The sequence below is a fragment of the Poromitra crassiceps genome (assembly GCF_964638095.1).
Source record: "Poromitra crassiceps genome assembly, chromosome: 2".
NCBI classification, from domain to species: Eukaryota; Metazoa; Chordata; class Actinopteri; order Beryciformes; family Melamphaidae; genus Poromitra; species Poromitra crassiceps.
In genome coordinates this window covers 111,540,512-111,566,954 of record NC_139624.1, presented here as the reverse complement: position 1 = coordinate 111,566,954, position 26,443 = coordinate 111,540,512, and the positions used below count along the sequence as shown (strand labels likewise).

General features: G+C 43.8%; 1 protein-coding gene across 1 annotated transcript in view; it reads right to left on the bottom strand.

The window, feature by feature from the left end:
• Positions 1 to 20,252, bottom strand: part of rmc1 (regulator of MON1-CCZ1) — a 46,723-nt gene extending 26,471 nt beyond the window's left edge. Inside the window, exons 1-9 of the mRNA XM_083632052.1 lie at positions 20,082 to 20,252; positions 16,801 to 16,877; positions 15,357 to 15,441; positions 14,999 to 15,055; positions 12,085 to 12,171; positions 11,644 to 11,784; positions 6,102 to 6,205; positions 1,152 to 1,241; positions 926 to 1,031 (exon numbers count right to left, since the gene is read on the bottom strand). Of these exons, the coding sequence (XP_083488178.1) occupies positions 926 to 1,031; positions 1,152 to 1,241; positions 6,102 to 6,205; positions 11,644 to 11,784; positions 12,085 to 12,171; positions 14,999 to 15,055; positions 15,357 to 15,441; positions 16,801 to 16,877; positions 20,082 to 20,180 (846 nt within the window). The 5' untranslated portion in view covers positions 20,181 to 20,252. The remainder of the gene's footprint in view (positions 1 to 925; positions 1,032 to 1,151; positions 1,242 to 6,101; positions 6,206 to 11,643; positions 11,785 to 12,084; positions 12,172 to 14,998; positions 15,056 to 15,356; positions 15,442 to 16,800; positions 16,878 to 20,081) is intronic.
• Positions 20,253 to 26,443: the final 6,191 nt, after the last annotated feature.

The following is a 26,443-nucleotide window of genomic DNA, read 5'->3' as shown; positions in this document are numbered from 1 at the left end:
ACACATTCTATTAGTTCTTTTTAGATGATTGGTGTTCACGAAGTCTTAACAGAAAAGAATCCTCGGCTCTTGTAAAATGAGCCAGAATCCTCAAAAAAAAACCTGGCACAACTTACCTACAGCATTGAAAAAACGGCTGGCACTCAATGTGTTAAGTAAATTTCTCTTCCACTTGTCCTACAAAACAAACCGTGGAGTCCTGCTTTAGGTGTTAAGAAAAATAAGTATGGTTGATTTTATCTAAATAAAAACAAATACAGAAATCATTAAAAGTAGATGATGAAAGAAGATTTTTCGTCTTTTTTTTTTTTACAGATTATGAAAGTGCAGATTGAAACCTTTCAAATGATGTGTGTGTGATGTATTGAAAAATAGTTGAAGGAGCTTATTTGAATGTTGGTACTCCTAAAGCAACATTCAGAGAAAATCGCCCTGAAAGTTTCTTCAGGTTTGACCTGGACAAGCTTACCGGTAGTTTGCTAACAAATTATAGGTATTTAAACTGTTGTTTGTTATATTGAGTGCGTTCTTCAACATTTAAACTTGCGTAATATGGAAAAGAAGAAGAAGAAGAAAAAATACTTTTATCTTGATTTGTGCGATTTCACGGTTGTCACCAGACAGTGTCGCATATGTTTAATAGAGAAATTATTTAATTGGTTTTGTATATAAATAATTGCTGTTGGTTTAATATCAAGTAGATGGGAACACAGATAATGTATAGTTTCATTATTTCAATTTGATGGAAATTAGTTGTGTAATACAAATTACATTAACTTAATTTATTTTATCTCCATTTGAGTCCATTTCAAAAAAGATTATACTTTATTTAATTTAGTATTACCTAATCCACTTGTCATACAATTTAAATGTGCAAACCTTACAACACACACACACACAGACACAGACACAGACACACACACACCTGGGTGCTCTGGTGATGAACCACGACCAGGTTATCAACGATGTTGAGGGCGAACTTCCCCGTGGTGTTCAGCTTCAACACATGGCTCTTCTTACATGCTCCCTCCCTACACACACACACACAGGAAATGTTACACACATGCAGTTAGGGTGCAATAATAGTGTATATGGATAAGTGTGGATAAGTGTGTGTGTGTGTGTGTGTGTGTGTGTGTGTGTGTGTGTACCTAGGTAAGTGGTACAGCACCACCTCAGCGCTGGGACTGTTGGCTGTTCTGGAGTGATGCTTCAGGTACATGACATACAGCTGACCATAACTAGAGAGGGGAAGAGAGAGACAGGGGGGGGGGGAAGAGGGGGGGAGACGGGGGATAGATTGAGAGGGGGAAGGAGAGAGAGCAAGAGAGGGAGATGGGGATAGATTGAGAGGGGGGAGGGAGAGAGGGAGGGAGACGGGGGATAGATTGAGAGGGGGGAGGGAGAGAGGGAGGGAGACGGGGGGATAGATTGAGAGGGGGGAGGGAGAGAGGGAGGGAGACGGGGGGATAGATTGAGAGGGGGGAGGGAGAGAGCGAGAGAGAGAGGGAGACGGGGGATAGATTGAGAGGGGGGAGGGAAAGCAGAGGTGAGTGTTTACATGCACACTAATAAACTGTTTATTATGGGATTTCTAGAGTTACCTGATTATCACATTGTCATGTACCAGATTACAATTGACAAATAAAGGCCATTATCGGTTTATGAGAAATTGCACATTCACACCCAGGCGATTCTTTTTTCTTCAAATTTGCGTGTGGAGATGATCTAGATTAGAACATAACAGGGTTTCTGCATGTTACATTTAAGACTTTTTAAGACCTTTTTATGACCATTATCAATGCAATTTAAGACCTATTTCACGTCCATACTGGCCAGAAAAGTATGAGGGATATGAAGGAAAATCAGACTTTGATGCTCCTGATGTGAAACTGTATTGCTTGGGGATGGCAGCAGGTGTTTGCTGCTGGCTTTTTACTTTCTCCCAAAACACTGAAGCGAGACTGAAGTTAAAGATCCTGACAAGCAAAATGCACCAAACTTCCAACGATGTAATTTAGGGTCTTATGTGCCTAATTGTAAGCATCAAAAAGTTGTAGACTTTAGTTTCAACCCAAATTCTAAATATTGCCATATCCCTGTTGTTACTGTTTGCTGAGGTTGGGGTTTGGAGTGGGCAGTACTTAGGGCTCATTATGTTACAACCATATCCCATCATGAATCCTAATCAATATTATAAGCTCTCAGTTGTCTGTCATAGCTGAGATTTAAAAGATGCCGCCTCCCTCCCCAGCCTGAGATGTTACTCATACATGCGCTGTGTCATTCGCCATTTGCCAGTCCAGGGCCTGTGACTCCAGAAAGCCCCCCGGCGTTCCAGCATGACTAAGCCGTTGCATTCGGGCTGCAGTTGAGGAAGCGGGCCGGTAGCTCCAGGGAGAGACAAATCGCCATTTTTAAAATGCGTGTTTCAAAAGTCTGATCGCGGCAGTTCATTGTATATACCAACGGTTTTCAAACTGTGAGGCGGGCCTCCCCTGGGGGGCGCGAAAGAGCTTCAGGGGAGGTGGGACGCGATGGGAAACAAATCGAAGAAGAAGAAGAAGAAGAATAGAAGAAACTCTGGTAGCTAACCTCAGCTATGCATGCCGTGGTGGAGCAAAATGAAACGTTATTTAGTACCTACAGTGAGAGAGGCGACAGCATCTGGTGTGAGCAGAAAATGGAGGAAGTATGACCCTGACTATTTATTGTTTCTCTAACAAGGTTATAAAAGTCCTCATCCCCTTCAGCTCAACATACCTGTGTGAGTGCGGGTATATATACTGTACATTAAACACAGTAGCTGATCAGGAGAGAACATAGAACATTTCACCCGGTCCTTAACTCATTGAGTGCCAATGATGACTTCAGTCGTCAATTGCTTTAGTAACGTTGAGTGCCAATGACGACTAAAGTCGTCAATTGCGTTTTTTGACGGTGGGACGTGGATCAAAGCCAGATCCATCTCCTGTAAAATTTTTGGGCATGTTGAATGTGTATAACCTATTTTACCGACCCATTAGGTGGCAACAGTGCTCTCCAGATTAGAGAAAGGCCAGGAGAAAAGAGAGAAGAAGTCATGAGGAAACGGAAATCGCATCGATATGCATGAAGCATAACGTTAGCTGTGCCTGTGAACAGCAGTCCATCTGCTGCCACAATTGAGCCCCTCCGTCTGCAATAGCTGCGATAGCCCCTCCATATGATTTAGTTGCCGACACCAGCGTCTTTCTGAAAAGTTACATTATTCTCAGCTGGGAGCCGGCGACAGGCTGTGAAAAAGCAGGGGGATGCAGCGCACTTTTCAGTGCAGACGGAGCAAAAGCAGAGCGAGAGCAAACGCAGCAGAGCCTCAGAGGCACTCCCACGGAGGAGGAGGAGGGGGGTGGGGCACGCCAGAAAGCCCAGAAAGCCCAGAATCAGACGCAGCTTCATCCCAGCTCACAACCGAACCCCAGAAACGAGCGAGCCCGATCCAGACTGCTGCGACGAGCGGCCGCCATCCAGGCAGCAGAGACTCGCCTGACACAAGCAGCACTCAGAGCGAGCAGAGCCACCAGAGACACACCCACGGAGGAGGAGTTTGCAGTAGAGGGTGGTGGGGGTGCTGTTATATTGAAGGAAATTACTGTTCAGATGTTTCAGGTCAGAAAATATTAGCTTCAGAGTCAATGATTTGCTTGAAATGCTATATTTCACAAAAGGCTCAATATCTCAGCTTCTAGATGGAAACGCCAATTTTTTCTGTTTTTGACCTATCTTCTCCGGCTGATAACTAAAGAACGGAAAATTATATCAATAAACTTGTTTTTGCTGCTGATACAATAGAGTCTCATCGTTCTTTGTGCGTGTTCGGTGTTTACATAGTAATATCACACAATATTCTGTGGGCCTCGAGAAATCACTGAAAACGCTCTGAAACTCTGGCACTGGGAGCGTCCGTTCTCCAAAAGTGGCTGGCACTCAATGAGTTAAAAAAACATTGTTAAAATATTTTCTTTAAACCTGCATTTTTTTACGTTTTGGTCAGAGTGAAATATTATGCGATCTCTCCTGTTTCTAAATATATCTGAACCGTTCTAAAATTCTACGCATTTTACGAAATGTCTATGGGAAAATAAATGGCGGCTGAAAATCTCTGGTACAGTGCTGAAGCAGGAAGTAACGTTCCACTTTGGCTTTCTATAGACCCCTTATACGCCTACGTCACAATGACAACAAGCAGCGTCAGATGCGCAAGACGGAGGCAGAAAGACAGACTCCGCGCAGCCCTGTCAAGTAGTTTTCCAGTGGCCCGAAAACTATTCGAGCTAGATATGTCTTCGTGTTGTGCAGTGCGATGCCAGAATCGGAAAGCTATTGTAGCAGAGTATTCGGGTCCGCCTATTCACACTTGGTTAATAAAATAATAAACGATAGAGCCAGGCTGTAACGTTATAACAAGCTTTTCCCCACATATCCTGTTCTACGCAACTCGAGGGAACATACACAGCCTCGCACACACGCAATAGAACACAACACAATTCACTGAACAGTCTGTTACACTATCAACAAAGCAAGGACTAAAGTTTTACCGAATCCCGTCAACTCATACTGCTTTTAATGCTAACCGTAGGTGTCTTTGGTTGCAAGCCGAAAGAGGAAATCGTTAAAAATGCCCGACTTTGCAGTGCTCGCTCATTTCATATCAGGTAAACTGTAGTAGGCTGCTAGTAACAGCCACATCGCTCGGTTAGTTAACAACCAAGTAACGTTAAATAATGTCATTATTGAGTTGAACTGATTGGAATGAGGACATCATTAAAAATGCCCGACTTTGTAGTGCTCTTCATAATCAGGTAAGCTGCCTGAAACTGTAGGCTGCTCAGCCACATCGCTCGGTTAGTTAATGACCAAGTAACGTTACATAATGTCATTATTGAGTTGTGTGCATTATCAACATAACAATATATCTTTGCAAGTTACAGAATAATTATCTACGCTATCCCCAGTTATAAAGGAATGCACGATATGTATTGCCAGCCACTAGGCTTGGCCAATTGACAGCGCCAGTGCGTATGGGTCTGTAAGACATATCCCATTAAACAGCGTTAATTTCGATGCATAACATTGCTTATCACTAGGCGATAAGCTGTGGTAGTAAGCCGAGAACTGCATTAAAACTAAAATATAACTGTGTGTTGCAGATGGGCATAGAGCAGTCCTGACAGCGGGGCTTTTACACAGTTCTCACTGTCTGTCAATGCTGGGCTGACGGCTTTTTGCCTACACGATGCGCGCGCAGCTCAATGTTGACAAGCTGTATAAGGGGTCTATAGCGCGGCTTTGAGTGGCGAGAGTAGGGGGAGGGGAGGCATTTGCGGTAGTTTCGAGATTATTAAACTAACGTTACTGAAACTCGCACGGACTGTAGGCTACGTTAGCCTACTAACACTTTCCTGGTCAAGGTGAGTGAAAAACAAATCTATCTTTTATAGCAGCTGTGTCAATGCAAACATGAAACCCTGTATGAAGTCAATGCAAACATGAAACCCTGTATGAAGTCAATGCAAACATGAAACCCTGTATGAAGTCAATGCAAACATGAAACCCTGTATGAAGTCAATGCAAACATGAAACCCTGTATGAAGTCAATGCAAACATGAAACCCTGTATGAAGTCAATGCAAACATGAAACCCTGTATGAAGTCAATGCAAACATGAAACCCTGTATGAAGTCAATGCAAACATGAAACCCTGTATGAAGTCAATGCAAACATGAAACCCTGTATGAAGTCAATGCAAACATGAAACCCTGTATGAAGTCAATGCAAACATGAAACCCTGTATGAAGTCAATGCAAACATGAAACCCTGTATGAAGTCAATGCAAACATGAAACCCTGTATGAAGTCAATGCAAACATGAAACCCTGTATGAAGTCAATGCAAACATGCGAGCAGATGCCGTTTTGTCCCAGGCGGCGCAAATGAAGTGAAACTTTGTGGGACGAATGACATTCGCCTCATTCGCTCAGATTTACATTTTTCAACTTGGGCGAATAATTGCGCGGTCAAACTTTCCGCCTTGGTGGTGTGAATGCACCGGCTTGAGACTTACATGGTTGCCATGGCGATGTCCCTCTCCGACAGGCTGAGTTTGGCGGGTTTGGGGATGACCGGCAGCTCAATCTCAAACTTTGACATCTTGGACATCGTCCCGTTCTGAAACAAGAGAACAGCTGCACCGTCAACAACTCAATCATCAGATACAACAACCACCATCGTTTCACCAGGGACTTCAAACATTGTCCTTTTCTTCTGAAGTCAGCTGAGACTGAGTCTCTTGTACAGTCTGTTTAAAGGGAAGCTGTTTCATGAGTTGATACCAGATCAAGCCCCAAACATCGGTTGTGAAAAATGACACCAAAAACTGCAGTTCCTCGAATGATCACTTGAGGCTGGCGCCAAAATGTTGTCATTTCTCATTCATTTTTCCTGTCACATGAGTGAGTCGACCCACGTGACTGTATCATGTTACTGCATCATGTGGGTATTTATGATGGCGTCGTGCTTTTGTCACTTTGTTTGAAGAAGAGCAGTCTATCCACCTTATTTTTGAATGCCCCACTGTAAAAAATAATCATGGGTACAAGGTCCGGTTTAACTCATTCACCGCCAATGACGTCTTTGACGTGTTATCAGAAATAGCCCTCCCCGCCAATGACGTGTTTGACGTGTTTTTGTTTTTATGAGTGCAGCGCATAGTTGAAACACTTACCCAGCCTGTGACATAGTTTCGGGTCCCTAACCTCAAAGTCAAGCCGACAGCACGTTATCAAACACATACCGCAGCTGTTGTTTGAAATTAGGAAGAAGGTGGAAAGGAAACGCGCTTCCTTGTTGCAGAGGAGAAACGCCATTGAAATGCCCCCTCGCCGCGCTGCAGAGCTGATCGACTTGCTGCACAGCAGCGGACATCGAAACCGCAGTAGTCAAACCCGTGACCAACATGATCGATCCTGGTCCCCGTTCCTATGTGCCAGCCCGAAAGAGACGAGACGGAGTCACAACTGTGTGGAGGAGGAGAAGCTGTTCTCCTCCTCCACACAGCCTCGCCACATAAATGGCTTTCACACAGAGAGAAAACGGGAGAAAGTAATCAAGAGATGTGTTTGATCATCGGAGGAATGAGGAAATGATCGATCAGTTTGCGAGGGCGGTGAGGACGTGTTGAATAGCCGAGGGGAAAACGGGAACGATCAAATAGCAGAGAGGATATGACAGGGAGACATGGACGAGGACGGGTGGACCAGAAGAAAACAAAATAAACACACAAACAGCTAACAAGGCAGAAGCGGCAGTCACAGCAGCCCGCTGTCCTTCTCAAGAGCTATTCAGTTGGTTCATGAAATCGCTGGGCTGCGTGCCCTCCAGTGTTGCTCCTGGCCAATCCCAGCGCCACAGGGCGTGGTTATTGCTTATCCTAAGTGGGGTTAGAAATCTAAAAGGGGGATCGTGTGTGTGTGTGTGTGTGTGTGTGTGTGTGTGTGTGTGTGTGTGTGTCTGTCTGTCTGTCTGTCTGTCTGTCTATCGGTGTGTCTGTCTGTCTGTCTGTCTGTCTGTCTGTGTGTCTGTCTGTACACTCACTCACACTGAGCAAACTGTATTGTTGAATGTAAAAAAAGCACTTCATATATATATATATATATATATATATATATATTTTTTTTGTCATTTGTGTCATAATGAATAATATTTACATGTCTGATGTCAATACAGTTCAAAATAAAAGAATTGAGAGCGAGTTCTGCCTGATATTGTGTGCTGTGTACATAAATGCCATTTTCTGCAATTTCTTTTCTCACAGAGACTTTTTGGCTGAAAACAGGGTGTATATAAATGGCTATAAGTAGAGTACAGAACATGCTAAAAGCTCACTTTTTTTTTCCTGGTGAACCCAGAGACGTACATCTTCATTTTGAGGTATTGCAAATCACTCTGGTGCTAATAGATAATTTACTGTGGGTCTTGAAAATGACCAACAATTATGAAAATCTTTGGCCTGTGCTAAATATTGGCAGTCCTAAACTGGCGATGAATGAGTTAATGTGACTCATTGTTGCAGCTTGCCATTTCCTTTGTTATACTCTGGCTGCAGACCTGAATTATAAACTGGAAGCTGGAGTCCATTATAAAAGTTATAAATATAGTCACGTTATAAACAACTAACCAACGCTGGAGGTCCGTATGGAAACTCGAAATGTGTGTTACTCGAAATGGTTAAAAGTTAAATCAATTTGGTGGCGTTTTACTGCCATGTAACATAGCTAGCTAGCCGCTAACATTAGCCACAGTTAGTAGCCGACTACCCACAATGCATTACGTTATCCCAGCACCCGAACGACACGGCTGTAGAGCAGAATGGCTCTGCTGTAAAAGGGTAAAATCCTCATAGACGTTTTTTGGGGCCGGTGCAGAATGCAGCAGGGCCCTTACATTCGACTCTGTCGCTGCATTTGCGCACCCATCCTGGCCGAGTAAATGTCTTTCCAGTCCGGTAGGTGGCGGTAATGCACCTCTGGCTAATAAACACATCGTTGCCTTGAACCAATGGTGACTGGTGAAAAGTGAAAAAAACTCTCTCTGACTCTGTCTGCTTCATGTGTGGCCGTGCCGACTCCCGACACACAGGAGGACAGACACAGCGAAAATGGCAGCGGCTTCTACGGATGGGCATTTTAAGCAATTTAAATAGTCTATTATGAACGAGTGCTCGAGCACTCGCGCGGGGGGCGCGGGCTGTGTGATTACTATGGTAATGTCTGAGCAGGGGTAATCTGCTGTGTATGGGGCTGTTCACACATAACGTTTGCATTTTTGCATGGAAAAAGCGCTACCTGGAGCATTTTTTTGTCAGGAGAGGGACTGACTGTGATGATATTAGGTGACGCTAAGCTAACATCAATCTAAAGCCTACCGGACAGTATCTCCGGTTGGAGTAGCGCTTTGGAGCAGACAAGTTGTGAAACAAGCGAAGGCATTTCATTTCCAATACATGTCCATTGTTGCTGAATAGTGATCACCATGATGCGATTGTCTCCCAAAAAGTGATTCTTTCTCCACATTTCTTGTGACTAACGTTATGGGAAACGACAGTGTAGTCAGTAAACTAGTGCAACGTTTTGAATGAGTTTTATCGGGCGTGCACTATGAAGAAGCGTGCTTCTCATTCGGGAGAATATCTCCAGGCAGCTTTTTTCGGGAAGAGCTGCAAAACTTCCGGTTAAAATTTTCAAAATAATGTTACTTAAACAAAAGTCAATAGCTTATTGATGCACGTTGGAGGAGAAAAGGTATTTCAATGAATGAAGCAGCAAACCTTGTATCAAAATACTCGTTGTGATGTTATATGGCGTGAAACTGTGGCTGTAACGCATTACTCAAAATAAATAAGGTTACAATAAGCGTTTTATTCTGAAAGCAACAAAGCGGATGACGTACTAGTACATTCTGGCTGACTTGACGCCCGGCCGTGCAGTTGCTGCTGAAGTAAAAGGTGCTTCAACGCGACCAAAGCGAAAGGCTCAAACACATCGAACCTGGCTAAACATCTTGCCGACAGGCACCCCGACCTGTTCAAAGAGTTTAAAGACCGACAGGTTAGCGAACGTGAACGATAAACATACATGCCCTCAAATAAGTCAAACGAGTATTGTGTGACAAGCGAACTTGTTTCACTGAAAAAGTTCGCTTGTCACAATAGCCTACTCGTTTACAGTGAAACACGAGGCAATGTGCTCGAGCACAGATCTCTGCCAAGGAAGGAGCAAGTCATGACATGTAACGTTTAGGGGAGGGGACATCAGATGACTGCATACCATGTACAATATTTAATAACACTATGGGCCATAGTGTTATATTTGAATTTTGGGCCATAGTCTATGGCCCTCAATTCCAGTGTTATTAAAGCTTTTACATGGTAAGCAGTCATCTGATCTCACCTATCCTAATATTTACAATAATCCCAATTATTAATGATATACGAATTCATTGTAAAAAATACACCTAGCCTACACGTATGGGGGGGGGAGGCTGGGAATACACCACATAATAAGCCTACATTTCAATAGCCTACATTTATGTGTGAAAATAATATATATTACTAGATTAACCATAAATCTGGCACTTCATGTTAATGAAGCTTAAACCCAGGATTATTAACCCACATAGGCTACACTACAGCACAGGCACACTACACAAATGACTCAATACAGCTTGGCAGAGTTATGCACTTTACTGAGCACACCGGCCCTATGCCAGGTTTCGACCTGGCCTTGTTTTGTCAAGTTAAAACCATAGACTGTAAAACAGTCTATTACACCGGAAGCGGAAGAAGCAGGCATCATGGCAGCTAGAAATAAGGTGGATACTTTGGAATTAATTTTTAAAAATCTGTTTGAAACGTCACCACCACCGGTGCAATAAAATGAAGTAAACTTGGAGCCCTGCAGTGTGCAAGCTATTTTAGTTATTTTTCCATTTCCCATTCACCCCATGTTAAAAGTCTCAAGTCTTTGAGGGCCAAGTCCAAGTCAATTCTCAAGTCTTTGAGGGGCAAGTCCAAGTCAAGTCTCAAGTCCCTATCGATGAGCGTTCAATCATCTGCTGCATGGCATCCGGTCTGCTTAGAACACTGTATAGCTGTATAGTTGAGGGGGCATGGTGGTGCAGTGGTAAGCGCTGTCGCCTCACAGCTAGAAGGTCCTGGATTCGATTCCCACCTGGGACGCTGTGAGCGCTGAAGGAATGCGTGCCCGTCCGCATGTCCTCGAGTGCCCACCGCCCAGGTGGGGTCGTCAAAAGGGCCTTTCTGTGTGGAGTTTGCATGTTCTCCCCGTGCCCCCTGGGGGTTTCCTTCATATAGGAACCCCACACCAAAACATGCAATATCCTGGTTGCTGATGTGGTGCCTGTTCGGAGGGAGGGGAACTCGTTGGAATAGCGTGATCCTCCCACGTGCTATCTCCTACCGGTGAAGCTTCCCCTGTCAGGTGAAAAGAAGCGGCTGGCTAACTGCCCATGTCTCGGAGGAAGCATGGAGCCAGTTTTCGGCTCTCCCCAGATCGGCAGAGGGTGGAGCAGCAACCAGGATAAATAAATTAAAATTAGCACTAATGGGGGAGGGAGAACACTGTATAGCTAAAACTAAGGGATTCAAAGCATGTACTGTATTATATCCTCACTCCTTATCTATTCGAATACAGTAGCAGCAATGATTTGAGATGACATTAGTAGACATTTCCTTAATGTTAATGCACCAATTTTTTTTTAAAATAAAACTAAGAAAAATAAAGATTGTTCACAAGTCCCAAACCTTCAAGTCCAAGTCAAGTCTCAAGTCTTTGAGGACGAGTCTCAAATCAAGTCTCAAGTCACTGTGTGTGTGACTTAAGTGCGACTCAAGTCCAAGTCTCAAGTCCAAGTCCCCATCTCTGCCAGAAACCAATGGGTGACATCACGGTGGCTACGTCCATATTTGTATACAGTCTATGTACCAGATAGATGAATACCTGTGTGTGTGTGTGTGTGTGTGTGTGTGTGTGTGTGTGTGTGTGTGTGTGTGTGTATGCGTGCCTGCGTGCGTGTGTGTGCACTCTCACCCGGAAGGCGAAGGGCTGCAGCACATTGCCCTGCACGGTGGTGGACAGCAGGATGACGGCCGTCTCCGGACAATACTGATACCAGTTCACATTGATACTCTGACTCTTCACCTGCTTCACACTGCGCTTGTCTGGAAACACCTGGAGACAGAGACACAGAGAGAGAGAAATACAGGAAAGACAGAGAGAAACAGAGTGAGAGGAGAGAGGAGAGAAACAGAGAGAGATACATACACACACACACACACACACACACAGCAAACAAGCATTCAATCTTTGTACTTCATGTTCTCATTATGTTCATAGAAACACTGGATGTAAACCCAGCGATTAACAGCATAATGCAACTCCTCAGTATTCCTATGGACACTCAGTGTGCCGATACTGTACCATGGTATGGTTGATCATGGTCCAGCATGGCCCTGGTGCAGTTTGCCTTACCTGGTAGAACTCGATTCCCTGGTCGGTGATGAAGACAATCTCGTTCCAGTTGGTCCAACAGAAACCCAGAACACTGGCGTTCTTCGTCTGCAGTGGACAGACGACAAAGAGTTATACGCCGTTCAAGACAACCACCAGAAAAAATGGGTTCCGACCTGTAAAAAGTGAATCGAACGGTCGTCCAGGCCGGAATTACAGCTCAGAAATTCGGGTATCATCCAGAGCTCTGCTTTGTCCGAGTTGACGTCATAGCCACATCAAAATGGCGACTTGTATTGTTAATAGTAATCACAGAATTATTTTAAAGGCGTTTGTTAATGTTTTAACACAAAATGTGATGTCTTAATTATGTAATTTTAACGTTAATATTGTTTGTGTCATCTATGTTTCGCTCTGATTAGAGCAATATGTGAAATTCAGCATTCGGTTAGCATTGTTAGCTAAAAGGTAGGTACAATGCTAACAACACGGGTTGCTATAGCAACCTATAGCCTGTGTTTGGTTTTTCCCCCCAAGCAGGAAGTGCAGCGTGAACGCAAATCTGTCCGGAGCGGAGGTTCCCTGTTGAAACTTACGGCGGTCCGAGTTGCCTTGAATGCGGTATTAATCTCCATAAACACCAAACTGTTATCTGTTAACAACAAGAATCACAGCTGAACCCTAACAGGGCTTCAGCTTGAAAAGATCATGGAGAGACACATTTTATACTCATCAGTAGGGGTGTCACGATACACTAATTTCACGATACGATACGATACACGATATTGGGTTCACGATAACGATACGATACGATATTTTAACACGTTCACTGCCATTGACGAGATATCTCGGCTTACAGAATCCAACGGTTGACTGCCAATGACGAGATATCTCGGCTTAAAAAAAAAAAAAAAAATTTGACGGTGGGACGTGGATCAACGCTCCCCACGTCTCCTATAAAAATATTGGAGCGACCGAACGTGTACAACCCATTCCACCGACCCACTAAGTGGCGACAGTGTTCTCCAGACTAGAGGAAGGCAAGCAAAAAGCAGTGTGAGGAAGCCATTCTCATGAAAATGGATTGGCGAAAACGCTTTCACTTTCGCGCTTGGGAGCTGGCGGTGGGGTTTCGCAAATTTGCATAATAGATTACGGGTGGAACACACTTTGAAACACGCAGCATAAATAAGACCAGAATCGCAAAAGCTTCATCAAAGCTCTCAACACAAACCCCAAGAAACGAGCGAGCCCATATCCAGACTTGCCCAGCGGCCGCCAGCAGACAGGCAGAGCAGCAGCAAAGCAGTGAGCCTGGTGACGCGAGGTTACAGCAGCAACAGAAACGAGCTTGTGACACGCCCGCTGCAGCCAAGAAGAACACACACGGAGGGAGGAGTTTGAAGGAGAGGGGTGTTTCCTGCTGTTATGGAGGAAATTACTGTTCAAAACTATTGTTTAGATGTCTGACGTCTTACTGATGCCAAAAATGAATGGTTAAAGTGACTGTTCTATCTAATTTCACAAAAAGCCGTTTATCTCAGAATAAATTTTCAGACGCTGAAACCATGCTGTATTCAACTGCTAATGCTTACATAACTACTAACTCTACAAACTAACTCTTTTAGACAGAGAAAGCACACATTCTATTAGTTCTTTTGAGATATTGTGTGTTCACAAAATCCTAACAGAAACGAATCCTCGGCTCTTGAAAGATGAGCCAGAATCCTCAAAAAAAAACCTTGGCAGAAGCTAACTACAGTATTGAAAAACGGCTGCGTTTTTTTTTTTACTGTATGAAAGAAAAATAAAGAAAATAATAATAAGAAAAATAAAGTATACAATCTATTTCTTGAATAACTCATGCTCAATGGCTCATGGCTCAACTTATGTAATCTTATGTACCCCTTGAGCTGTTTTGCCATGCCAGTAGTAGTCTACCCCCTCACTCATGCGTGTTGATTCTGCTAAATTTGTTCTATTATTATTCAGGAGAATTTTTTTTTTTTTTTTTTTAACGATATAATTTTTTTCTGACGATACGCATATCGTGACGTTTCGATATCGCGATATATCGTGCGACGAAATATCGTGACACCCCTACTCATCAGAGAGCCATTCTGTTTTTAATTTCATTTTACTTTCATTCATATCCTTCATTACATTTTACATATTTGCTGCTGTAATGACCTCATTTATCCTCAGGGCTCAATAAATCTAACCTTGCTTGCAAGATGGATAACCTCACGAGATCAAAAGAGATTCTCTCGACGTAATCCATCTTGTCATGCACAGGCAGTTAAGATGATTGGCCGAACCATGCCGGCCCGACGAATCAGCGGCAGCCTTAGGCGGGCTCAGGCTCATCTGGGCAAGTAGTGGGTACATGCTCTTTGTAGTTCTTTTCACTCGTCAACATGGCTGCCGCCGCGGAAGTGACAGGCAGTCTGAATGAAATTGAATGTAACGTTCCCAATTCTATGTATTAAATTCTAAAAAACGACCCTCAACATTTGGGAAGGCTAAGCCACACAACTAGTTTGTTATAATCTAACTTCATGCTTCGAAGGTGACTTTACGACGGTGAGGACTCAATCAATGAATACCACGGAGATCAGGCACAGGTACCTTCGGCGATCTGATTGGTTGAAGTTAACACCCACCAGCGGTGATAGACAGATGGGTCATCCAATCACCTGCCAAGTAGCTTGGAAAAAGTGCCCGCCTCCGTCAGCGGGTCTGGTTACTGCATTCCCAGATCGACTGGTTTAGTGAAACGTATGTGGAGCTATACCATCCATCTGGCAGCGTCAGGTTACAATAAATCATCTTACGTTCAACAAAAATAACAAAAAAAGGTAAGAAAGAAAATAAAGAAATATTAAGAAATAAAAATAAATATTTACAAAGACAAGGAAGAGATAATGCGCCATACCTTGCATTCCTGGGTGAACTCTGTGTGTGGGTAGTCGGGTATGAAGTTGAGGAAATCCTGCACAGATTGAAGAGTCAATAATTAAATAGTGTAATAATTAAAGATAGCAACAGCACAGTTAATCATGCCCACTCACATACTGCAATTTTAGCTTCGACAATTAAAAATGGTAATACTGGCACAGATAGGAACCAGGCAGCAACAAGTCCTCTCTGCATTTCATTTCATTTAGAGTTAAATCGATTGCTGCTGAAAGGCCAGATGACTGTATTTACATTATTTACATGTTTCTCGCTGTATGGAGTTGAACCCTTAACTCTAAGATCATTAGTGCCTTGCTCTACCCGGCAGAACTCACCACAGATTTGGAGGTTCTCTGGACAGCTAGGATCTTATTTCCGATGGAGAACTTGATGCACTTCACTTCTCCTTTGTCGTCCATTCTGTGAAGAGAAAACAAACACGATTCCTGACTGAGACACTAGAAAAGTCAGGAATAAGAATGATTTAATAAACATTCAGGCTGGCGTCCGGGTATAGCCTGGGTAAACCCATCCCCCACGTGACCTGCTCTCAGACCTGTACTGGGAACTGAGAGAGCAGGTCACGTGGTGGCTGGGTTTACCTAGGCTAGTCCGGGTAGTGCAGCTTTAATAAACATTCAGGCTGGGGCTGGCGTCCGGGTAGTGTAGCGATAGATTCCCTGCCTACCAACACGAGGGTCGGAGGTTCGCGCCCCCGTGTTACCTCCGGCTTGGTCGGGCGTCCATAGAGGCACGATTGGCTGTGCCTGTGGGTGGGAAGCCGGAATGTATGTGTCCTGGTCGCTGCACGAGCGCCTCCTCTGGTCGGTCGGGGCACCTGTTCATGGCGGAAGGGAACTGGTGGGAATAGCATGATCCTCCCACATGCTACGCCCTGCCGGTGAAGCTCCCTGCTGTCAGGTGAAAAGAAGCGGCTGTCAACTGCACATCTATCGGAGGAAGCATGTGTGTGTCTACGGCTGTCCACAGATCGGCAGAGGGGGTGGGGCAGCAACCGGGGCAGCAGTAGGGAGAAAATGGGGGGAAATAAAACAATAAAAAATAAAATAAACATTCAGGCTGAAACATTTTCCGTATCAACATTTTGGGAGATTCGCTTATTTGACATCTTCCCAATAGTAAGACAAGAAGATGGGGCAGCTGTGGCTCCCCATGGGGCGGTGATGGGGCAGCTGTGGCTCAGGAGGTAGAGCGCATCGTCCACTAACCAGAAGGTCGGTGGTTCGATCCCCGGCTCCTCCAGTCCGCATGTCGAAGTGTCCTTGGGCAAGAGACCGAACCCCAAATTGCTCCCGATGGCTGTGCCAGCACCCTGCGTGGCAGCTGGCCGCCTTCGGTGGGTGAATGGGTGAATGTAGGCACATTGTAAAGCGCTTAGGATAAAAGCGCTATATAAATGCAGTCCATTTACCATTTATCAAGAAGATAAAGTCCCTTCTCTTCTCAAGGGGGGTAGGCTAGCTGTACCATTGACTACCATTCATTTTGCTAAGCTAACTAGCGCTCACTATTTTTCTAATACACGCACAGAGAAGAGAAGGGACTATCTTCTTGTCTTACTATTGGGAAGATGTCAAATAGGGGAATGTCCTAAAATGTTGACGTGTTCCTTTAAATTTACTTGGTCTTCTATTTGCATTTTTATTTTTGCTCCATGTCAAAAGTAAATTCAACCATTTGTATTCCTAATGTTGGGATGTAGCAGCCATGGCAGCTATTTTCACTGATTTTTAAACAGTACAGTGCAGCTGAAGGTACCTGAAGGCCACAGAGCTCTTGTCATCTGGACCTTTAACCACCACACCTGTCGCTCCCCCTGAACGCACCGCAAACACCTGAACACAAACAGTGAAACAGACATCAGGAAATAATCTGAGGCAAACAGTAGCCAGTAGCCACTGTCCATCAAATCTCTCTGTATCTTTCGGTATCATTTTGAAGGTAATCATTGAGTCATTGGTATTGATGAACAACCCTGTTATCTGTAAATCTTATTTACAAATTCTTGTACAAGGTGCAATTGTAAATGGTGTATTAAGTGATTCTAAATGGCTATATGCATATTATCATTTTATTAATTACAACAGCATATATGCATTCAAAATATATTTATATTCTGTGTCAGGGTAAAAGCGCTTTCTTCTATTGACCCCAAGAAGGCCCCCGGGCCTGATGGCCTCGACCCCTTTCTGTTAAGAGCAGGCGCCTCTGTCATAGCTAAGGCTGTCACCCATATCTTTAATTTATCATTGGATCTTCTTCAGGTTCCAAACATCTGGAAAGACGCCTTTGTTACACCTCTTTTCAAATCTGGCGATCGTTCGGATGTGAATAATTATAGGCCTATATCTAATCTTTCTGTCCTCTCTAAAATCCTGGAGGTCCCTAATAGCAGCCCAAGTGAAATCCCATCTTGATTCCAACACAGTCTGGTTTTCGCTCTGGGCATAGTACCATCTCGGCCACGTTAAAAGTGTTTGATGACATCAAGCAGGCTCTAGGGAATAAAATGTCTTGTGCGTCCCTGTTCATTGACCTTACAAAAGCGTTCGACACCGTGGACCACCCTTTACTGCTTAAATCTCTGTTGGGTGCTGGCCTTGGCCCCAACGCTGTAAAGTGGTTCCAAAGCTACTTATCCCAGCGCACTCAGAAGGTTAAGCATGGACACATCATGTCTGACTCTGTCCTTATTACCAAGGGTGTCCCCCAAGGGTCGGTCTTGGGGCCCCTTCTTTTCTTATTATACATTAATAAAATCTGTGTTAAATTAAATTTTTGCATTTACGCTGATGACACCATCATATATAGGGCTGGGTTCAAAAAATCGATTCTCCGATTTTTAATCGATTTTCATTTTAATCCTCGATTATCGATTCATATGTCCAGAGATCGATTTTTTTTTTAATTACTTTTTTTTTTTTTTTTTTTTTTTTACTAAACAGGCTAAAATATTGTGCTGTGTGTGGTAGTTGAAACATAGTTTCAAGTTGACGTTTAATTATGTTTGTAGTTGAAACAAAAACATAAATACTGTAGGCTACATGAATGGAAATGTTTGATCATTATTAATATCTACTTTTAGAAATTATATAGGCTGAAATCAAATCACTGTGCATAATTGTGAAAGTGTCTTTATTGACAGATGAAAAGGCTGTTATTTACCCTTTGTCACCACGTGGTGAGTAAATATATGTGTAACTAAAACCATTAAAATTGACAACAGGTCTGCAACTTTTTTCCCCCATGTATCTACTTGGCTGGTTGGAAACCCCTGTGTTACATAACTGGACAGTCATGTAATTCAGGGTACAGCTCAAAAACCACGTTTTGGTATCACTAACCAAATCAATATTGAAAATTGATCGAATCGGAATCGAATCGAATCGAATCGAAATTAATCGATTCGCAACCTTGTGAATCGGAATCGAATCGATTCTTGAAATTTGAACCAATACCCAGCTCTAATCATATACTCTTGCACCTCCTCCACTGAAGAAGCCTTATCCAATCTGCAGACAGACTTTAACGCCCTGCAACACGCTCTCTCTGAGCAAAAACTGCTCTTGAACTCCTCCAAGACTAAGTCCATGTTTTTTTCCTCACAGAGAAAATGTGTTAAAAGTGCTCCAAATTCCCCCATCACTACCTTGGACGGCATTCCTATAGAGCCTGTCGACCATTATAAGTACCTGGGCATCTGGCTCGACTCCAACCTCAACTTTAACCATCATGTTGATCGTCTTGCCATGAAACTTAAACGAACTGTGGGTTTATTGTATAGACTGAAATCCTGCTTTTCTCTCACATCCAGAAAACGTCTCGTCTCTGCTCTCTTCCTCTCCCAACTTGACTACGGTGATACCATATACAGGTTTTCATCTCAGTCCACCTTGTCCAAGCTTGATCCCCTGTATCATTTGGCCCTGAGGTACATCACCAACAGTAGCTTCAGGACTCATCACTGCACCCTGTACAGTTTGGTTGGCTGGACCTCACTTGCACTTAGAAGGCTAGAACATTGGTACATCCTTGTATTTAAAATAATCTCTGGTCTCCTTCCCAACTACTTAAGCCACTCCTCTGTCCACCGGATTAAATCTCAGGTCTCACAGATGGCTACAATTCAAAGTGCCGCTTGTTAAGAAAGAGGTAGGAAGAGCAAGTCTGCACTACTATGGTCCTTGGTCATGGAACGACCTTCAGACCTCTTTTAAACTGGAGTCTCTTATTTCTTTAAACTCGTTTAAACTTAGAATAAAGGACATGGTTACCGGTAAAGTGTGCTGTACTTGTTTTTAACCAGCTTTGTCTTATTGTTTTGCCAATGTTTATTCACTGTCGATTTACTGTATTGATATCTCTGTTTTACGCTTGGTAACTATGTTTACCGGCTGTTTGCTTTATTGTTGTTTTTACATTGTGTTTTATTACTAGTTGTCTGTCTGTTTTATTGTTGTACTTGTTTTAAGATGCCATTTTACCCTGTCTTGGCCAGGTATCTCTTGTAAAAGAGGTTTTTAACCTCAATGTGACTTCCTGGTTAAATAAAGGTTAAAAAAAAAAAAAAAAATGCAGTAATTAAATGTAGCCTAGCTTACAAGTTGATTTGCGAGATTGTTGCTTGTTAGTATTACATCCTAATGTGTAGACAGCTTTGTTGACACACTGAGGGCTACAAGGCAAGCACTAACTAACTGTATTTCGCTCAACTGCCAGCTAACTTAACGAGCTTACCTGCTTGTTTGCTTCTTGACAGAAGGCATTGTTAGTTTTCATAATACCTGATATTGAACCTTCTGGCTAAACGGCTTATTATTTAGTCCACTTCATAACAAATGACACACCCAGCATCTAGCTTACGGCTAAGTTACATACATACATCAGTAAAAAGGTGCTTTACTGCTCTCCCAAAAGCTAGCAACACATGTAACTCTAAGTCTAAATGCATTGGTAGTTTGAGGTAAACAAACCGTGCAACTGTCAGCTAGCAATAGCTTAGCTTAGCTTAGCTGGCTAGCTACAGCAGGGTTTCTTACCTGCTTGTTTGCTTCGTCAAAGAAGACGTTGTTGACGCTGGAGGCATGTTCAAACTGCACCGGGCTCTCACACAGCTCCAGGTAATGTTCCTCACTCATCCTCACACTGTCTGCTAGCTACACTCACTTTGTCTGTTTCATCATCTGCCAGGTTTCCTGTGTATCAGCAGCACCACGGGACTCCCTGCGGGGCGGTGCCTACTCCTGCGTGACGTCACACCGTGTGTTGTGGACAGTGGACGCGCGCGGTACGCGTTCTCGAGCTTCTCGTCGCAGCTAGCTGCTATTTTGTTGTTAGCGTACCGTAGCTAGCTTGTCAGGGTGTTTGGCTGAGCTGTGATGGCTGACTTTAGCATGGTCTTGATGTGGTTCCGACCTAGGATAAACCTAACCTTGCTTGCAAGATGGATAAGCTAAACCGTCCATCTGGCAGCGTCAGGTTAGGATAAACCTTTCAGCGTGGTAAGAAGAGTGTTACTAACTTGCCAGTGAATTCAACACTCATTGCAGACTGCTACCGCACACAGACACGAACGAGCTCGTCTTGCATTTGCAGCGTTCATTCATGCCGCCGCCAAAGAGGAAAGCCAGGTTTAGCAGCCCGGCGCGGCGACGCCGGTCACGGGAGAGCAGTGACCACAGAGGTGAGTCTGCCATGTAACGTTAACCAGAGACAGGAGTCTGCTAGCGTTAACGTTAGCTAGAGACAGGTGAGTCTGCTGCAAGGGCGTCGTTTTGGTCTCAAAGTTGGTAGGGTCGAGGACGAGGGAGGTGGCTTTTTTTTTTTAGCCATAGTTAGAGGAATACCTAATTTTAAAGGAGAATTTCGTTTTTTTTTTAACCTGGACCCATCTCCTGGTAATAATTATGATTTGGCCACTCACCCAGCATGTCCGCGGCGTTTCTGGCCGTCCTAGCGTTGTTTTGAGATCAATAGTCAGTTGTAAAATGGAGCTGATTTGGGGCCAAGTGTGAGCCTGTCTTTCCTGCATCTAAATAGCTATTTTTATTCCCGTTTTCGCCAAATATCATCGTAATGTGATCCCTCAACATCCACCAGAGTGATATTTCGCCCCAGGCCATTTCCTGGAGTCTCCCAGGCATCAAATTGCCTCAAACGTGATCTCGGTCACCAAGTCTCGTAAAGTCCCGCGATACTTTCCTGCCGACTGCCCAACTACAGGTAGGACGCTTTGCGGTGGTGGTTTTAGCGTAACCTATGTGGGGTTTGGCATAACCTTCGTTATTTCGAATCCCACATAGGTTACGCCAAACCCCACATAGGTTACGCTAAAACCACCACCGCAAAGCGTCCTACCTGTAGTTGGCCAGTCGGCAGGAAAGTATCGCGGGACTTTACGAGACTTGAGTGCCTTTTAAACATGTTATCTGGATCATGTCCTGCTAGAGAGAACAGGATATTTTCAGGTTTTGCCTTTCTAAACATGAGGGGTCTTTGTTAACTCATTCTCTGCCAAAGACGTACCCGGACGTACTTTTAACAATGGCGTTCTGTGCCAAAGACGTACTCGGACGTACTTTCATGTTTTAGCTGTTTACATTACATCAGACACTTTCCCAGCCTGTGACATTGTTTCAGGTCAAACTGATAAAAGGAACCCGCTAGTTTAGTATTTATGGGTGGAGCCTGTGGTCGAAACAGAGTCCGACCCAGAGTTCTCGGATGGCGACGATGGCGAGGAAGACGCCGGCGTTTTTGTTGTTGCTCCACGACGGAGCGCCAGGGCGACGAAGGCTCCCCTTCACAGCGTTCTGATCCGTCTGACACAGATGAATCGGAGGAGGAGAAATGGGTGCCACTACTAAAAAGTAGCCTATTTTTTGTATCGTGTTTGAGATGAAATGATCACACACACAACATTCGAGTATAATTGTCACGCATTGTTTATAACTTATGCCGCCGGCATGACTCGCTTCACGTTTCCTCTTGCCAGCTCTCCCTCTCAAGGGAGAGCTCTGTCACACTCAAGGGAGGGGGAATCACATGGATACGTCAAACGCGTCAAACCGCGTCACACACCCGTCCCCAGCAACCAAGGCGAAACATGTGTCACATAAACATTTCAAAGTTTACAGCACTAACGTAGCTATTGTGTGATCTTCTGTGCTAACGTTAGTTATGAGAGGTAACGTGACAGCAGGTAACGTTACAGCACTCGTTATTCCTGTGTGTGTGTGTGTGTGTGTGAGAGAGAGAGAGTGTGTGAGTGTGACCACATAAGGGTTCGTTCCATTTGTTTATGCTTTTATCAAGCTAAGCTAAAAATCCACATGGCAACTGTAAAAGTAAATTATTTATTTGATTTTGTGCACATATTTATCATACTTTGATAAATACTGCGGCCAAGCCTCATCTGTCAAGAAACCCCAGGGGCCAGACTCTCTCTCTCTCTCTGTAGCCGCTCACTGGGCGGGATGGACCGACACAGCTCCCTCAAATACATTCTCTTATTTTATTTTTTTTATTATTTTTTTTGCGAAAACAAATACTGTATAATGTGTCTGATGTGTCACTGAGGCAAAAAATAAAAGGCTCAAAAGAGAGTTCTGCTTGAAACGGTGTCCTTCACTAAAAACCTCTTTTTCTCCTATTTCTGTTCCAAGGAGGGCATTTTTAGTGAAAACAAGCTAACTTCCACTGCTTGTAACTAAACAAGGCAACATGGTAGAGTTTCAGTTTTTTACAAGGGGTAAGAAGAGAGTCTCTGCTTTATTGTGAGATATGTTGTGTAATTTTATTCCTAGCACAGAATATTCTGTGGGTCCTGGAAGATCAGGAAATATGCTCAAAATCCTGGCACTGGGAGCACACAGACCGAAATGACCCTGGCAGAGAATGAGTTAAGAAACAACTGGATATGAGCCGCAGTAGCATCTATCAAAAACAAGAAATGTGATAGGAAACAGCTTTAGCGAATTTGTAACCAAACAAATCAAGTCATATCTGACTAGTTTTAAATTTATTTCTCCCCACAAAAGTTTGATAGCCTATCAGTCAGTCAGCTCCTATCCTCTCCACAGTGTGGATGCACAGTCACACAACATGCCTGCCTGACAAATCTGGAGACTTCAAAAAACATGTTTTAACGGAGTCCATTGACAACGAGGGGTGGCAATGTGCCAAAAATGCCTTTGTTAAGCTACATAAAGCCGCGCAGTCAAAATAGTGGTCGGACTGTCGTCAATCACTGTGGGTGATTTATTTTATGACATTCAAGTCATATCTGACTAGTTTTAAATGTATTTCTCCCCACAAAAGTTTGATAGCCTATCAGTCAGAGTCAGTCAGCTCCTATCCACTCCGCAGTGTGGGCGCCCAGTAGCGTCAGGGACGATGAAAATTAATTTGGGGACGGAGCCGTACGATAGCCTAAACATGCTCTGCTCGTTATGAACAGCGTTAAAAATGACATGCCACACACACACGCACACTAAACAGACATGCGGGCACTGGCAGAGAGACAAACAGGCAGATAGAGCGGCACGCATTGCGCAAAAAGTGTCAGAATCTCGGCTGCTCTTTGTGATAGTTGTTTCATTTGCTTCAGTGATCCTGCTGCCTCAGGAGAGCGCGTTTCTGCTCCACTTTTCACTTTACTTCCCCGCTGCCTCTCTGCAGTCAAGCCAGCCCTCACCTCGGAAAGCACGGTCATTCTAGCCCCCACTTAACAATTCAAGCCGTTTTTGCAACACTTGAGGAAACCGTGAGTTTGCTCGTTGATATAAGCGATTGCCCGAACGATTCATTAATTAATAAACTAGCGAACGTGAAGTGAGTCACGAAGAGCCACACCTGCCCACTACGGATATGCAGATAATAACCTGCCAGCTGTTTAACATGAGCTGCGATTGCGTGGAAGCGGATCTTATACCGGCGGTCGAGGTAGATAAGATACGGACTCGCGGGAGTGCGCATAGGCCGGCTAATTGTTGTTTAACATGCAGGCCAACTGGCTAGGTGCAGGTTATAATACGGATTCCACTGCATGTTAAGAAGTGGCTTTGGTGACCGAGATCACGTTTGAGGCAATTTGATGCCTGGGAGACTCCAGGAAATGGCCTGGGGCGAAATATCACTCTGGTGGATGTTGAGGGATCACATTACGACGATATGTGGCGAAAATGGGAATAAAAATAGCTATTTAGATGCAGGAAAGACAGGCTCACACTTGGCCCCAAATCAGCTCCATTTTACAACTGACTTGGACGCTATTGATCTCAAAACAACGCTAGGTCGGCCAGAAACGCCGCGGACATCGCTGGGTGAGTGGCCAAATCATAATTATTGCCAGGAGATGGGTCCAGGTTAAAAAAAAATGAAATTCTCCTTTAAATAAAAAAAAATGAAATTCTCCTTTAAATAAAAAAAAATTAGGTTTCTTTTAACCTTTTTTAGCCATATTTATGTGTCCGGTCAGCATAATTGTAACTAACAAACACAAACTGTAGGTTTAGCCATCTAATCATGTTCTTTCACAAACAGCCGGTTTGGAAAGAAAACATTGCCACTGAAACCCACACACCATGCATAAAAGAATGTGCACTGACTTAACGGAAGCGTGTCCTGCATCGGACAATATTTTTACAAAACTTCTGTTAAAATTGTGCTTCAAACACTGCTACAATGATCATGTCATGTTTCCGTGTAGTTTAACGGCGAAAACGTTAAGTCGAACTTCTTTCTAGCAACATACCGTTGAAATAATTTATTTTAGTTATGTCTTTGATTTACCAGAGTCGGGGAAAGGACGCTACCGCTGGCGTCTTAACTGGAAGCTGCTCTTGTCCTGTTACGGACAGCTCACTCTGCGGCTCTGCTGGTTAGCAAGCCAGTGGTTAGCAAGCCAGTAATAGTCAACAAAGAGAGTGGCTTGTAGTGGTCGCTGAGTCCCATTTTGCTGCATTATTGCCACCTGCTGGCCTTGTTGTGTTTTAGACAAAGCTAGCGTTAGCTAGCTAGCAAGCTAGCAACTTTAAAGATCAGTAACTCTCGTCGCCCAAGCACGTCTTATGGCTTTCTGTCATCAAAGTCACTTTCCTAAAGTAATTTGACATGTTACCATGCACATATTCATATGAAATTCCACATATTGACACATATAGATGTATAAATTAGTTCCACTTTCACAAAGCGGCGATCCAGCATCTGAAATGCCCGCTAAAGTACCGGAAACCACGTCGAGAGACCTCTGACCCGGACGTAACGAAACAGGCAATGAGATGTCCGATGCAGGACACGGTGACGCTATACTAACTTTCACTTACCAGTAATATTACAGTGAAACAGAAAGTGCATTTTCATATCCATCAATATATTTCAACAAAATATACACAACATTCAGCCTATTACAACTTTCTGTTCTATAGTATTCTTCCTCTTCACTCTCTCTCTGCCGTGTCCCTTCACTCTCTCTCTCTCTTGGTTGCTGCTGCTCCGTCTCTCCACTCTCTCTCTGCTGGGTCCCTTCACTCTCTCTCTCTCTTGGTTGCTGCTGTGTTTCCTACGTTAAAAAAGAAATGTTATTTTCATGGGAGAAATTCATTTTTCAAAATGGGGGGAATTCCCCCTTGCTTCATATAGGGGGATACACAGTTTGGGGGGGGGGTGATACTACTTAGTCTATGCATGTAACAATGCATGTAACATGTACACATGCATGTAACTGGACAGGACACTTTTCTCTAGCATCTTCTTGCTCGCGTTTTGCAGGTTAGCAGCTGTAATGTAAAATGATACTCTGCTGGTTCACACAGTTTAACGTTATAAGATAAGATATTACTTTATTGTCAGACAGAGTCCGAAATTTGTCTTGCATCCTCAGACACTTGTTTCTCATCGATACATACAACAGTGCAAAACGACAACCAACACCATCCTCAAAGTGCATAGTAGACAAAACAATAACAATAACAAAAGACAAGAATAAGGAAAGTGGCTGCAGCGCTTCCTTAGTCCCTATCTAGAGCCTCTAGCCTGATTCAACAGTTTGACAGCTTGGGGCACAAATGCGACGCGTGATGCGCGTCGGACTTTCAGTAATAAAATTAGTGGTGTGTTCCTCCACCTCCACAACAATGACGTCTCGTTTTGCTAACCTAACGTAACGACGTTACTTACAGTTGCTGCAGGGGGATGCGGAAAATAGCTTCTGATGTCCCTCTTTTTCGAGCGGGAGGGCGAGGAGGAGGCGGCATGTCGGCATGTTAGTAGTGTGTGTCAGAGCCATGTGTGTGGGTGGGCGTTTGTTTGGTCATCAGCCAAATGAGCCAATCAAACGTGAGTTTGGGGGGGAAAAATTGGACTGGCCCATTCAGTTGTGAAAAACAGGGGTAAATGTAAC